This window comes from Panthera tigris, chromosome X, assembly GCF_018350195.1.
Source record: "Panthera tigris isolate Pti1 chromosome X, P.tigris_Pti1_mat1.1, whole genome shotgun sequence".
Lineage (NCBI taxonomy): Eukaryota > Metazoa > Chordata > Mammalia > Carnivora > Felidae > Panthera > Panthera tigris.
The window spans coordinates 27187465-27200861 of NC_056677.1; the positions used below are offsets into that span (position 1 = coordinate 27187465).

Sequence of the window (13397 nt, forward strand, 5' to 3'; positions counted from 1 at the left end):
AATATCTAAAGAAAGACATAGGTTTATTTGATACACTGAGTTGCATAAAAAGCATCATCAGATAAGAAGAGATGCTTAACCTGCCAGAAGTTATTTGTATGGGTCAAATGTTATTAACATAAATATTTCAGTAACTGTATCAAGTCACGAGAAATCAGTATAATGTCCGTCATAATTCCAGTTATTGCTCGAAAATGATGTATGCCACAGAAACAACTCAATTCCTTTGTTAAGTGAACTCTCCTCAGATCTTTAACCATGGCTCTTTGAAGCTTTTTATCATTTAAAGAGAGGTGTTTCACTATCAGGTTTCCCTGAAGTGCGTGTCATGAGCGACAGGCTAAAGTGCTTGTGTTCAACAAAAAGGGACTATCACAGAGACCCACAGAAAGCACTATTCCAGGGACTCTAGGGTGCAAGCTTCTGCAGCTTTGCTTAAATAACTTCAACACCACACCATTGGGGCTGAGTCGGGATTTCCAGAACTCCAGGGAAGAAGCTGATGGGTTTATCAAACTGCTGGCCTGAGATCCAGCAAAACAGCAATCAATTACATAGAATTGAATGAACTGATGAAGGACGACTTGATTAAGGCTTTCGTTTAGAATATTGCTGATGGTTTAGTGTTCTATTTTTTAAATGTTTATTTATTTTGAGAGAGAGAGAGAGAGAGAGCGAGAGCAAGCGAGCATGAGCAGAGGGAGGGGCAGAGAGGAGAGAGAGAATCCCAAGCAGGCTACATGCTGTTAGTGCAACACCTGACATGGGCCTCAATCCCACGAACCATGGGATCAAGAATTCGGCCAAAATCAAGAGTCAGATGCTTAACTGACTGAGCCACCCTGGCGCCCCCTGTTTTCTTGATATAAGGACTTCGTTTTTCGTTTTTGTTTTTGTTTTTGTTTTTTCCCGGAAGCTATCTCTGTGTCAGCTCTGTGTCATACTATTGAGTATTTTCATGGCAATATAATTATTTGGACAGACTTAGTAAGAATCTATCTTTCTTGTAACCAGACATAATGGAGAAAATTGATGATATAACCAAGGCTTTGACTGGTAGGTCATATCTGAGAATGATGTACATAAAATCAGATATGACCAGACACTTTTAAGGAACCACAGTAAACTTTGTGGAAATAACACTTACAAAGCCCTCTTGGGGAAACTAGCCTGGTACTTGGCTTATGGGATGTCTAGTCTTACTGGCAAAAAAGGAGGGTCACTTCCTGACAGGCTCAGGAAACAGATATTTTGAGGGCTTTGAGAATAGAAAACTTCATCCCAATCTACAGGTACTGTAGGTAAAATCTGATGGCAAGTTCCTGGCTTCTAATCTTTTAAAAGTCATATCTGAGATTTTTTATAAAAACTTAGGGCAAAACAAAGTTTCAAAGGCCTGTGTCATCAACTATCCTTGTCTCACCTGCATAAACAGAGTCCAGCTTTACTGGGTAAATAAGAATAGTCTTACTGGGAGTACCTTTGATCAAAAGGGAGGTGACTGTACAGAAACAAAAATTACGTTTCAATAGAAAACCGTAGCACACCCATGTGGGTTATCAGATTATTTCGCATTTCCTTGTAAACTACAGGGTAGTGTTACCTATATCAAATTGGACTGTCTTACACATTTTGTCTGTCCTTATCCAATTTTCTATTCCTTTCGTTTCCTTCAGTATCTGGCTACAACTCTCCAAACTAATGTTCCCACTTTTTCTCTTGTTCTCCTGACTTGGCATCACTGAGAACTAAAAGCTGACTACCCAGATCCCGATCGAGATTCTAGATGGTCCTATAGTTGAACTTTCCTCTCAGGCTCTAAAGGAATCCTGAGAGCTGAAGCTGGACAACTTGATATCTCCTTCAAAGGACTCATCAGCACAGCGCACTATGTACGGACAACCTTCCTGCCCAGAGCTGCTATATGGGCCACTCAGGAAGCTTATCAGAATTCCCACAGCTTTTATGCTCTGCTCCAGGAAATAACTATGACTGTGGACAATCTTATAAAACCCCTCTGATGTCTGTGCTGTCACCCAGAACATTCAAAATGTGATAAAATGACCACTGCCTTTATCACTTTACCGTCTAAAGACGTTTCCAGCCCAACCTTTAGGAATCTTCCTAATTGGCTGCCCTCTGGATTCAGAAACTGGGTTTACAGTCTGCTCCAATCATTAATCTTTGTTTTTCTTCTCACTGCCATAGCAAATACCCCTCATTAAATACCTGATTGCTCATACCATCCAGCAAAATCCTCTACCATGAAGTTTCAGACTCAGCTCGAGTAGTCCTTGAACAACAGAAAGTTTCAGAAATAATTGACACGAAGTAGCTTTCCTCAGCTGTTCACTAGGAAACCTGGTTTCCCTTGGACAAAAGAGGGGACTAATGAAGATGGCCTTAACATTCTTCTTAAGGTTGACGAAAGAATTAGGCTGGTTTCTTCCTAATTATAGGCCTGAACTCTCTTTCTTTAGTGTATTTACTTCAGAAAACTTTCCATCGTAAATTCCTTTTTCTGCCTGTCTAAGAGGTAAATTTTCTACAACTTAGGAATGTCTTCCTCAAATACCTGGGAGCCATGCCATTGAAATAGAAATATCAGGAAGGCTCCATGTCTGCCAGTCTCAGGAGGAGGGAGCAGAGTAGCCTATGTTCAGTAAGTGACAATTAGCAAACATAGATGACCAAATCACAATGACCAATGTCCCCACCAATGTCCTCCACTACTTTAACACTAGCTCATCCCAATGATTAAAATCTTTCCTGTCTTTGTTTCAGTGGAGTTGACTTCAGTCATGAATAAAGTCTTCCTTGTCTATTAAGTTATCCGGTGCCATACATGTGTGTGTGTATATATATATATATATATATATATATATATATACACATATACATGTACATATATATGTATATATACACATACATATGTATATACATACGTATATACATATATACGTATGTATATACATACACATATACATATATATATATATACATACATATACATATACACACACACACACACACACACGTATGGCACCGGATAACATATATATATATATATATATATATATATATATATATATATATATATGTTATGTGTATATATATATATACATATTTAATATACATATATATAATATATATATTATGTATGTATATATAATATATATACATATTGTATATACATACATGTATAACCAGATAACATATATATCTATTATGTATATATATGTATGTATGTACATACGTATGTAGATACATACGTATGTACATATATATACATATACATATATATATGATTTTATTTTATTTTTCTTTGTTTTTACAACACAGCAACATGAGCACATGCGGAGAAAGGGAAGGGTTTGGTGCTCATGTCGTTCACGTGGTACTTTATCCTTCAGTCACTCCAGGTGTGTCCCTTGGTAGTTTTCTGTGTGGATTTGACATCATGGGCAATTAAGTTGCTTACATGGGAAGGAAGAGCCAGCTTACCAGTATGTGATGTTATTTATAGACCGTAGAAGCAAAGTCATTCTTGAGGGGAAGAAAAAAAACCCTCCTTGTTTTCAATGTGAAAGTATTTCAGTCAGTAAGACTTAACATAAAATTATGTGTCCCCGTCTCTCATATATTAATAAAAAGTTTAGAAAGCAGTAGTTAGGCAGTTTTATGTCAGATAAATAGCATACCTACAGCTCATTATTGAAAGCATTAATTAAAGATTAAAAACATAAGACGTCTTAGAGAAATTTTACGTGGTCCCTGGTTCTTAGCATTCAATTATCATTTCTGAAATCTGAAATCAACATATTTTATGTCTGAATTGTGAGTACATTTGAAAACGCAAAGTCAAAGGCGTGCCTTCTAGCGGGCTGACTGAAGGGAAAGGGCTGTGATTACGCCTCATTTTCACCCTCTACATCACGATCTCATTGATTATGTTCCTCAGCTTGCTAAGGGTTCTGTGAGGTGATTTTCAAGATGAATATTGCTATTTGCAGGATTTCCTGAATAGGAATATTTCAGGAGTAAATTGCACAAACCAAGCGATGTGCAGTCAATTTTCACTCCAGCATAAACAATGCATTAGAACAGAGCCCTTAAGGCTTTTTTTATTTGGGTTTCATTACACAGCTAGCTGCATTGCATCAATAAGCATGAAGTGCCAAGCAGGCAAAACTGAGGCTCACAGAGGGTAGTACATATTTTTCTAACAGGTGCTCCGAGTTTGACTAGAGAAAACAAATGACCTGGATGTCAAGGCCTTAGGCTCCTTGTTTCAGAGGTAGCCATGGCTGCTGTGGACAAAGAAAATGTCTTTAAAGTTAGGAAATGGAGGCTCCTCGCACATCGACTTTCTTGGCATTAACTGATTCCTAAGATTTTAGCGAAGAGTTTCTTTCTCTGTATTAAAAAATGGGCACGGAACTCCACAAAAGCGTTTAAAAACTGCTTTTGGCTTTCAGTAATTGAAAGTGAAGTGAAGCCCATTTTCCCATCTTTCTTTAACTGGAAAAAAAAAAGAAGTTTAATCTCTTTAAGTAGGGGGCTATAGCAGGCTGGACAGCCTAAAATCACATATCTTACAGCAGAATGCTAAGCAATCTTAATAAATCATTTATCAGACGGTGAATTTAGATAGAAGCTAGACAAAGAGGGATAAAGAACTAGGTAAGTTAGTAAATTATTCACATAGGTCACTATTTCCTGATTACCAGCTAGGGGTTTTTGCCTCGGATAGAGCCACACACAAAAGAAAAAGGCTAAGGGCGTATTTTTGAAATCTGCACTCCAGAGGTGAGAAGCTCAGAATATGCACAGAGGACTGAAGCCAAAGACTTTTACCGCCAGGGAGAAAGCAGCTGCCTCTCCCCTCAGTGATTTAGACCAGGCTGCAGGAGGCAAATATCATGACTCCCTGAAACTATGCACAGCAGTGAGAGCACAGCTGACAGGAGCTCTCACTCTAAACTGCAGGGACCTAATTTGGCACAAACCTATGGGCCACGGACAAACAAACGCCCAACGCGAGTTTTTGCTATTTGAGAACCACTGTGGGGGGTTTCGACTGGGAGTAAAGTCACTTTGGTTGCGTCAACAACATCCATTTGTGGTGGCAGATTTTGTTATCCTTTCTATTCAATATATTCCATGCACAGAGATAGCTAATATTGAATATATTTTTCATTACTTTAATGAAGAAGCTCATTTTCACTAAAGGACGCATCAAAAGTAAAGGGATGTTGGGGCGCCTGGGTGGCTCAGTCGGTTGAGCGGCCGACTTCGGCTCAGGTCATGATCTCACGGTCTGTGAGTTCGAGCCCCGCGTCGGGCTCTGTGCTGACAGCTCGGAGCCTGGAGCCTGTTTCAGATTCTGTGTCTCCCTCTCTCTCTAACCCTCCCCCGTTCATGCTCTGTCTCTCTCTGTGTCAAAAATAAATAAAACATGTTAAAAAATTAGAAAAAAAAGATATTGCAGGACATTTGCAACTCATATCAAACCTCTTTAATTTGAACTACACAATCCATCGTGCCCCTTTCTGCTACCCACCGAAAGATCATATTTGCTCTTTCCCTGAGAGGAGAATCTGGCTGAGGTTATCATCTGTTGGACTAAGTAACTACTTCTTTGTTGAGATTACCGAGTAACGAACAATGAGTATTGTGAGATACAGTTGCACTGGAGAATGGACAGAAGTCAAATCCCTCGGAGGACACCATGTACTAGCAAGATGAAAAAACGGAAAGGATTCCAGAACTGGTGGCTACTCTGAATGATGACGTGGCTTTGCATCCTCCCAGTCTTGTCTCTGTGCCTACACATAACGCGAAGGCAGGGTGGCTAGTGCGGGAGAAGCCACGGCTTAGTGTCAAGACCTCTACCGTGCCGTCATTGTTCCAGCTGTGTCTTTACCTTTACCTGACCCGTATACTTTCTTAAAGCCAGCCGAATTCATTCTGGTGAAGCCTACTGTGACTTGGCCTTAATGGTCAGACTTGAATGGAAGACCGTGACGCTGGATGAGCAGCCTGGGGTTTGCAGGGGTGAAATGACATCTACCTGCGATGTACGTGGCATCATCTGTGCGTGGGGGCGGCTAACAGAATGGTAGATATACATGGCAGGAGAAGGTAAGGTAAGAGTAGCGGAGCGCAGTTTGCAAAATAACTCATTTTAGCTATTTCAACCCCTCTCTTTCCTTAATCTCACTCAAGCCCATCTTTCTTAAACTTTGACTTCTTCTCTAGAATATCCTCACACTTCATTTCGTCCTTGCCTTATCTCCTACCAAAACAGCACCCAGTGGAATTGAAAAACATGAGGTTGTAATAATCCTGGAAAACAAGGGAAATGAAAATTTGGGGTCAGTGAATTAAAAAAAAACCAAAAAAACTTGACTCAACATCTTCCTTAACTTATTTAGCCTGAAAGTGCCCACCATTACATTAATCAAGAGGTTGAGATTTCAGTTTAATTGGCTTATTTGATTAGCTACTTAATGTTGTTGACCCAGAGGAGATGCAAAGTAGGACATCACGTTGGGATAAATCTTTGGAATATGCTCCTGGGAAGAGAGAAAATACAGGGACAATCAATGTGTATAGAGATGCTAAAAGAAGATGGTGGCATCCAATTGGCATGTTGGCCTGGAGCACTAGACTTACCCATGGCACTTCTTTACCAATTTGGGTGTCTGGTTGCCACCTTTCTTCTTTGATTCAAAAATATAAGTACCTACCATACACTGGGCCCTGAGATGGAGGTGTCGAGAAAGGAGTGGGGTAAGGGAGTAAAGTAAGAAGATGCCCTCTGCATTCAAAGAAGATTTTGATGGGGTACTCAAGTCTGTACAGTTTAAGTGTCCATCAATGTACAAAGGTTATGGGAAATGGATACAGAGGTTTATAAGCAATCCTAAAAGCGTTGTTTACTGGGGGTATGGAACAAAGTTTTGAAGAAGCAAAGACATTGAATTCAGTCTTGATGGATGTAGAAAACTTCATCATGCCAAATAAGGAGAAAGAAGACATTTAAGGAAGAGAGAAAAGAAGATCAAGAACACAAAACATGGCATGAAACCACATGCATCAAAACATACCATACAATTTGTTGTGGCTAGAATATAAAGGGACGTTGCTGACAGAATGAAAGGATACAGACATAAACTGGAGTCAGCCTGAGGTGGTTTTCTAATGTCTACTAAAGAGACTATACATTATTTGGTAGGCACCTCATCTCCTAATCTCCTAAACAACTTTAGTTTTAGAGAAGGACTCTACACGTGTACATTAAGTGCAATTAAAGTAGGGATGGGAAGTAGATCATGGTAACAAAACATGATGAAGGCATTCTAGTGAAATGTTTAATGAATAGATTATTGCTAGTAAATGCTGTAAGAAAAAGCAAAAAATGCTATTCAATTATTATCATTATTATTGTTATTATAACAATAAAATGATGATTATGATAATGAATCAGTGATATTGCCATTCTTTTGGAAAACAAGATTTAAAGCAAAAAGTCCCTACCTTAACGTCAAACGGTCCTGTTTGATTTGGTTGACTGTAAATTTCCAACTGATTTCTAATCGGAGCCAGCCACAGAAGCAGATGATTTAACTGCTCTTCAAGCTGTCCAAGGTCTTTTATGTGTGCCTCAATTTCTCCTTGTTTCTCAGGCAAATCTCTAGAAACCTGTAAGGAAAAAGAGTAAAACATTCCCATGGTTTAAATAAAAAAGTAAAAAATAAAGTTATTTGCTATAAAATGTCATCGAAATTTACTGATTTGGGTATTGTAACAAGGTGATATTGATTACTTACATGGGTTACATGTTAGAATTTAATTCATGCATACACATCATTTATTAATAGTCTTCCCCAAAACTCTGCGCTTCAAAGACAATGAGCCTTTTCTTTTGGAAATTCAAAACACACACTCACACAAATGCATACCCAACTCCAACTCCTACCATTACAGTATATTCTTGAACCACTCATTCACTAAACATAATGGTGCGTTGCATATTAGATGCCAGATATTTGTCTTTACGTTTCCTTCTAACTCTGTTTGATGTTAAGGAGAATTATACAAGGGAATTCTTTTATGAACAAAGAAAAATGTGGAGGTAAGCTATAGTTTAGGGGTCTAAGTATAACGAAGTAAAACAAAATCAGATGACTAGAATGAAAAGAAAAAAAAGACATTTGGATAAGAGTAGAATATATGAGCATGATTATAGGCTATTTTTATTAAGGGCTTACAATGTGTCAAACACCATCTCTGCAAGTTTCACATTTACTGCCTTCTTTAATCCATCCGACAATCCTAAGATATGGATACTATTATTATCCCAATTTTATAAATGGATGATGACATTAGGGCTGGGAAACATGAATTAACTTGGGAAGAAGTGTGCTAGATCTTGTGTTCAACACGGAAGTCTAGAGTTAGGCTGCTGGGTTTAAATCTTAATTCCTGTTCTTTCCGAGCACTTTAGCTAAGTTTTCTTTAACTTTCAATGCCTTCTCTTCAGAATGCAGACAATGACGCTACCTGCTTCACAGGGTCATTATACAAATTAAATAAAGTAATCCATGTAAACAGCTTAGAGCAATATCCTGCGTAGTAGTGAGGGACAATAAAGTCACTGAATGTTAGTGATAATTGCTCAAGCTCAGGTGTGAGTATCGAGCCAGGATAAGCAAGAATAAAGCCTTTTTCTTCAGACTATCAAGGGCTAAAACAAGTAGGTCCCCAGTAGTAAAGAACATCAACCTGAAATGGCAACTCTTGATTATAGAACTAACACTATTCTAATAACATAACATTATATTATAATATGAACACAAGTGTTACAGTAGACATTATAAAATGCGATGTTATGACAGACAACATTTAAAAATTATGGGGTGCCCGGGTAGCTCACTTGGTTAAGTGTCCGACTGTGACTCAGGTTATGATCTCAAGGCTCATGAGTTCGAGCCCCGTGTGTGAGCTCTCAGCACAGAGCCTGGACCTACTTCAGATTCTGTCTCTGGCTCTCTCTCTCTGTCCCTCTCCCACTCATGAACTCTCTCTCTCTCTCTCTCAAATATAAATAAACACTGAAAATTATTTTTAAAAAAAATTTAAACAAGTTTTATTTCCAGTATAGTTAACATTCAGCATAATATTAGCTTCAGGTGTATAATATAGTGATTCAATACTTCGATCCATCACCCGGTGCCCATCACAAGAGCTCTCTTTAATCACCATCATCTATTTCACCTATCCCCCCACCCCCCTCCCCTCTGGTAACCATCACTTTGTTCTCTAGACTTAAAGGTCTTTTTCTTGGGTTTTCTCTCTTTTTCCTTTGCTTGTTTGTTTTCTTTCTTAAATTCTACGTATGAGTGAAATCAAATGGTATTTGTCCTTCTCTGACTTATTTCACTTAGCATTATACTCTCTAGCTCCATCTATGTCACTGCAAATGGCAACATTTCATTCTGTTTTATGGCTGAGTAATATTCCAGTGTGTGTGTGTGTGTGTGTGTGTGTGTGTAAGTATACACACATACCACATCTTCTTTATCCATTCATCTCTCAATGGACACATGGACTCTTCCATAATTTGGCTACTGTAAATAATGCTACTATAAACACAGGGGTGCATGTATCCCTCTGAATTAGTGTTTTTGTACTTTTTAGGGGGTAAACACCCAGTAGCACAATTACTGGATGGAAAGGTAATTGTATTTTTAGTTTATTGAGAAACTTCCATACTGTTTTCCAGACTGGCTGCATCACTTTGCATTCTGACCAACAGTGCAACAGGTCTCCTTTTTCTCCACATCCTCACCAATATTATAGGGAATATTTAAAAGGTAAACTAGATAAGCATACTAATATACTAGTGCATCATGTGAATAATGGCCCATACTTTGGAACAACTGTTTCAGATACTTTTAAAAGAGCTAACTAAAGAACATTATGTTCTTTAATTGCACCCAAGAGCTGTGAGGTGAAAAGGAGATACATTAATGGACAAAGTAACTTATCAGTTAATTTATGGGAGAAGGAATTTTATATATGCTGATTATATGTAAACAATATGTATTTTGAGATGTACAAATGCATTTTTATATAGATTCTGTAACATGCATGTGCATGCATGAGTAAAGGGTTAACATTCAGCCTTTACTGAAGCAGTCCAGCCTGGGACTGACCTTAGGCTCCCAAAGCAATGTTTCCTTGCGATGCTAACTTTAAGATGACTGGGAAATGTTAGGCCTGCCTGGTTTGCTGTATAGAACTGTATCTGCATTGGGGAATTTGTGAATTCGAATGTCACCTGAGGTCTCTATGACTAGAATGGTGTAGAAGATGAAAGGGAAATACAGACCGTGGCTTCTATTTAAAGTAAGCTGCAAAGAGCTTGGTTTTTACCCCTGGCAGCCTTTCCCTGTGTGGGCAAGGAGTCAAAAGAAGCGAAGTGTGAAGTTAGCATGCAATGCTTGTCCACGGATAATGAATCATGATGCTGTATTTGCTTTGTTTGACTAGTATCCTGCTATAAAGTCTAGTAAACAAAATATTAGATAAAGGCCTATTTGTATTTCGTGAGTTCTAACCCATAATGACACCTATGGTGATGAATTCTACTTAACATATTTGTGTGTGAGTGTTTGAGTGTGTGTGTGTGTGTGTGTGTGTGTGATAGTTGATATCATAAATGTAATTCCATGTATGTAATATATAATGTAATAATGCTTTCAACTTATCTTTTCTAGCATTTATCAGGAAGGTACTAAACAGTTTATTTTTATTGGATCATTTTCTAGTCACAAGTACATGAAAAACACATTTTATAGCTTCAACTTGCAGCATCTAAGGGCCACTAGATTCTGAAGCTAATGGAAATAATAGCCATCATATTTTCTTAAAATCTCTAAAATTGAGCTATGAACTTATTTACATCTGATCACACATAGGCTTCACATTTCAACACAGAAATCTGTATAACTTACAACTAAGACTGTTAGTTTCCTTTTCATATTCCAAACCCATCCCTTCCTGGTTCTAGAACAATTCCTGATAGCACACAGTTTGGTGGGTGAGACTTGACCAATATCTGAAATAATTAAATGATCATCTATAAAGAGATTGTGGGGCACAAGTGGTTTTCAGGGTAATTATGACATCTACATTGGGTATATCCTTGTGTTTCCCACCACTATAGCATATGTCTTATACTATTTGTTGTTTACATTGACCTCCCTCACTGAGTTTTGATTTCTGGATGAACTGGGTTCCTACACATGATAGGCATTCAATAAACACCTGGTGAATGAAAGATAAAAAATTTCAAAATTCCGGATTTTTTTTCAATTTAAGAAGCCATGTATGTCCAGAGTTATCAACAGAAAGAATATAATTTCATCCTCAAGTTAAACAGCTTTAATTAACAGAAAAAAATATTAGTAGATTGGACTACATAAAAAGGAGAAACTTCTGCATGGCAAGAAAAATCTTAAAAGCAAAGTCAAAGGACAAATGACAAATTATAAAAACAGTATTTGTGACATCTCAGATAAAGGACTAATTTTCCTAATACATAGGAAGGTTCTGCACATTAATTTTAAAAAGGCCAACAACCCAGAGGAAAAAAACTGGACAAAAGTTAAGGACAGTCCACAAAAAAGAAAACGTACATGGATTTTAAACATACATAAAAAAGCTAAACTTTGTAACGAGAGATCCGAAAATTTCATCTATTGCACTGACGGAAATCTAAGTCTGAAATACACCAGGCTGCTAAGGCTGTGGAAAATATACTATTCTATAAGGCCGGTGAAATGTACATACTGGTGTACCCCTTGTGGAAGAAAATTTGGCAATATCTATCAAATGCATATAACCCTTGACCCAGAACTTTTACTGCTAGGAATTTATCTTGTAGATGTATTTATGCAACAAAAGTCACCGCGTGGTGATGGTAGGCAGATGGTGGATGGGGTGGAAGATTTTCACTATATTTGAAACTTTTGCAAAATATAAATGTATCACCTTCACAAAGACATAAATTAATTTAGAAAGCAAAACTACCGGATTCTCTTCTTACCAAAAATAATGGCGACAATATATAATTTAATAACAAATCATTATTAATAGGCTACAACACATCTAAAGCCATCAGTCCAAAATTGTGATTATTTTCCTATGACAATATTGCTTAATTAATGGTAGGGTAGAGTTTGAAACTTTCTGACACATAATTTTGGTGCTTTTCCACACCTTCAAAAGAATCTTCAGGAACTGATGGCTTCTGTGTAGTTCATGGGAAAAGATAACGTGAATAATTTATGATGTAGAATACGAGTAGGTTTCATGTCAGCTTTTATGTGTCTTAAAATTATTTACCGTTACAACTACTACTTTATGTTCTTATCAAAATACGTATATTAACAGTTTACTAGTAAAATGCATCATTTTCCTAATAATCTTTTAAAATATTGTATAACCATACTCTTCATACAATATGTTCCCTGTGGTGAAAGCAAATAAATTAAACACTCTCAGTTTCTTTATGTGTTAATTTAGTATCTAACCAAGTCTTGACCTAATTTCACACAAGATTACCTTCCATTTTTTTCAACTTCTGAATTTTAATTTCAACTGTGTAGAAATTTTAATAATAAGATAAACAGAGGTGTCTGTTTTAGAAATAAACAGATATTAAATACTGGCTTCATATCTTACACCAGAAACATTCTAGAGAAATTAAAGTGTTAAGTGTAAAAAAATTAACAACAGAATTAGAATAAAATATTGCTGTGAGTAAGCTCTTTAGAAGAAGAAAGTAATGTGAATAAACTATTAAATATAATATTTGTATTGCTCATTCAAAATTCAGGCCAATTAGCGGAATTAAAAAAAATGACAGCTGAGTCTATTTGCAGCATCCATCAGACGATGGGTAATAATCTTTTCATATAAAAAGATCTTTTAATACATGAAACGAGATGGAGAATCTACTGGAAAACTGGATAAAGAGTATAAACAGGAATTTGACAAAAAATGAAAACATCCAATAAACAAAAGTCCAAAGTAATCAATGAAATGCAAATTAAAACAGCAAAAATAAACCATCATTTGCCTATTATACTGGCTTTTGTAAAAGGTATTTATCAAAGTTCTAGAAAATAAGCACTCTTAAGATGTTTGTTAGAGGACAAATTCTTACATTTACCATAGGGACTAATCTGATAAATCATACCAAAAAGCAAGACTTCTACCCTGAAAATTACAAACATGCCTGAGAGATTAAGAAAAGCCTAAACAAATAAAGGAATATACCTTATTCTCCTATTGGAAGAAACCATTTGGAAGGTCCTATATTG

General features: G+C 37.0%; 1 protein-coding gene across 1 annotated transcript in view; it reads right to left on the reverse strand.

Moving 5' to 3' along the window:
• DMD (dystrophin) overlaps positions 1–13397 on the reverse strand; it is a 1614661-nt gene that overhangs the window by 706425 nt on the left and 894839 nt on the right. The window contains exon 44 of the mRNA XM_042974140.1: positions 7543–7707. Coding sequence (XP_042830074.1) covers positions 7543–7707 — 165 coding nt within the window. The remainder of the gene's footprint in view (positions 1–7542; positions 7708–13397) is intronic.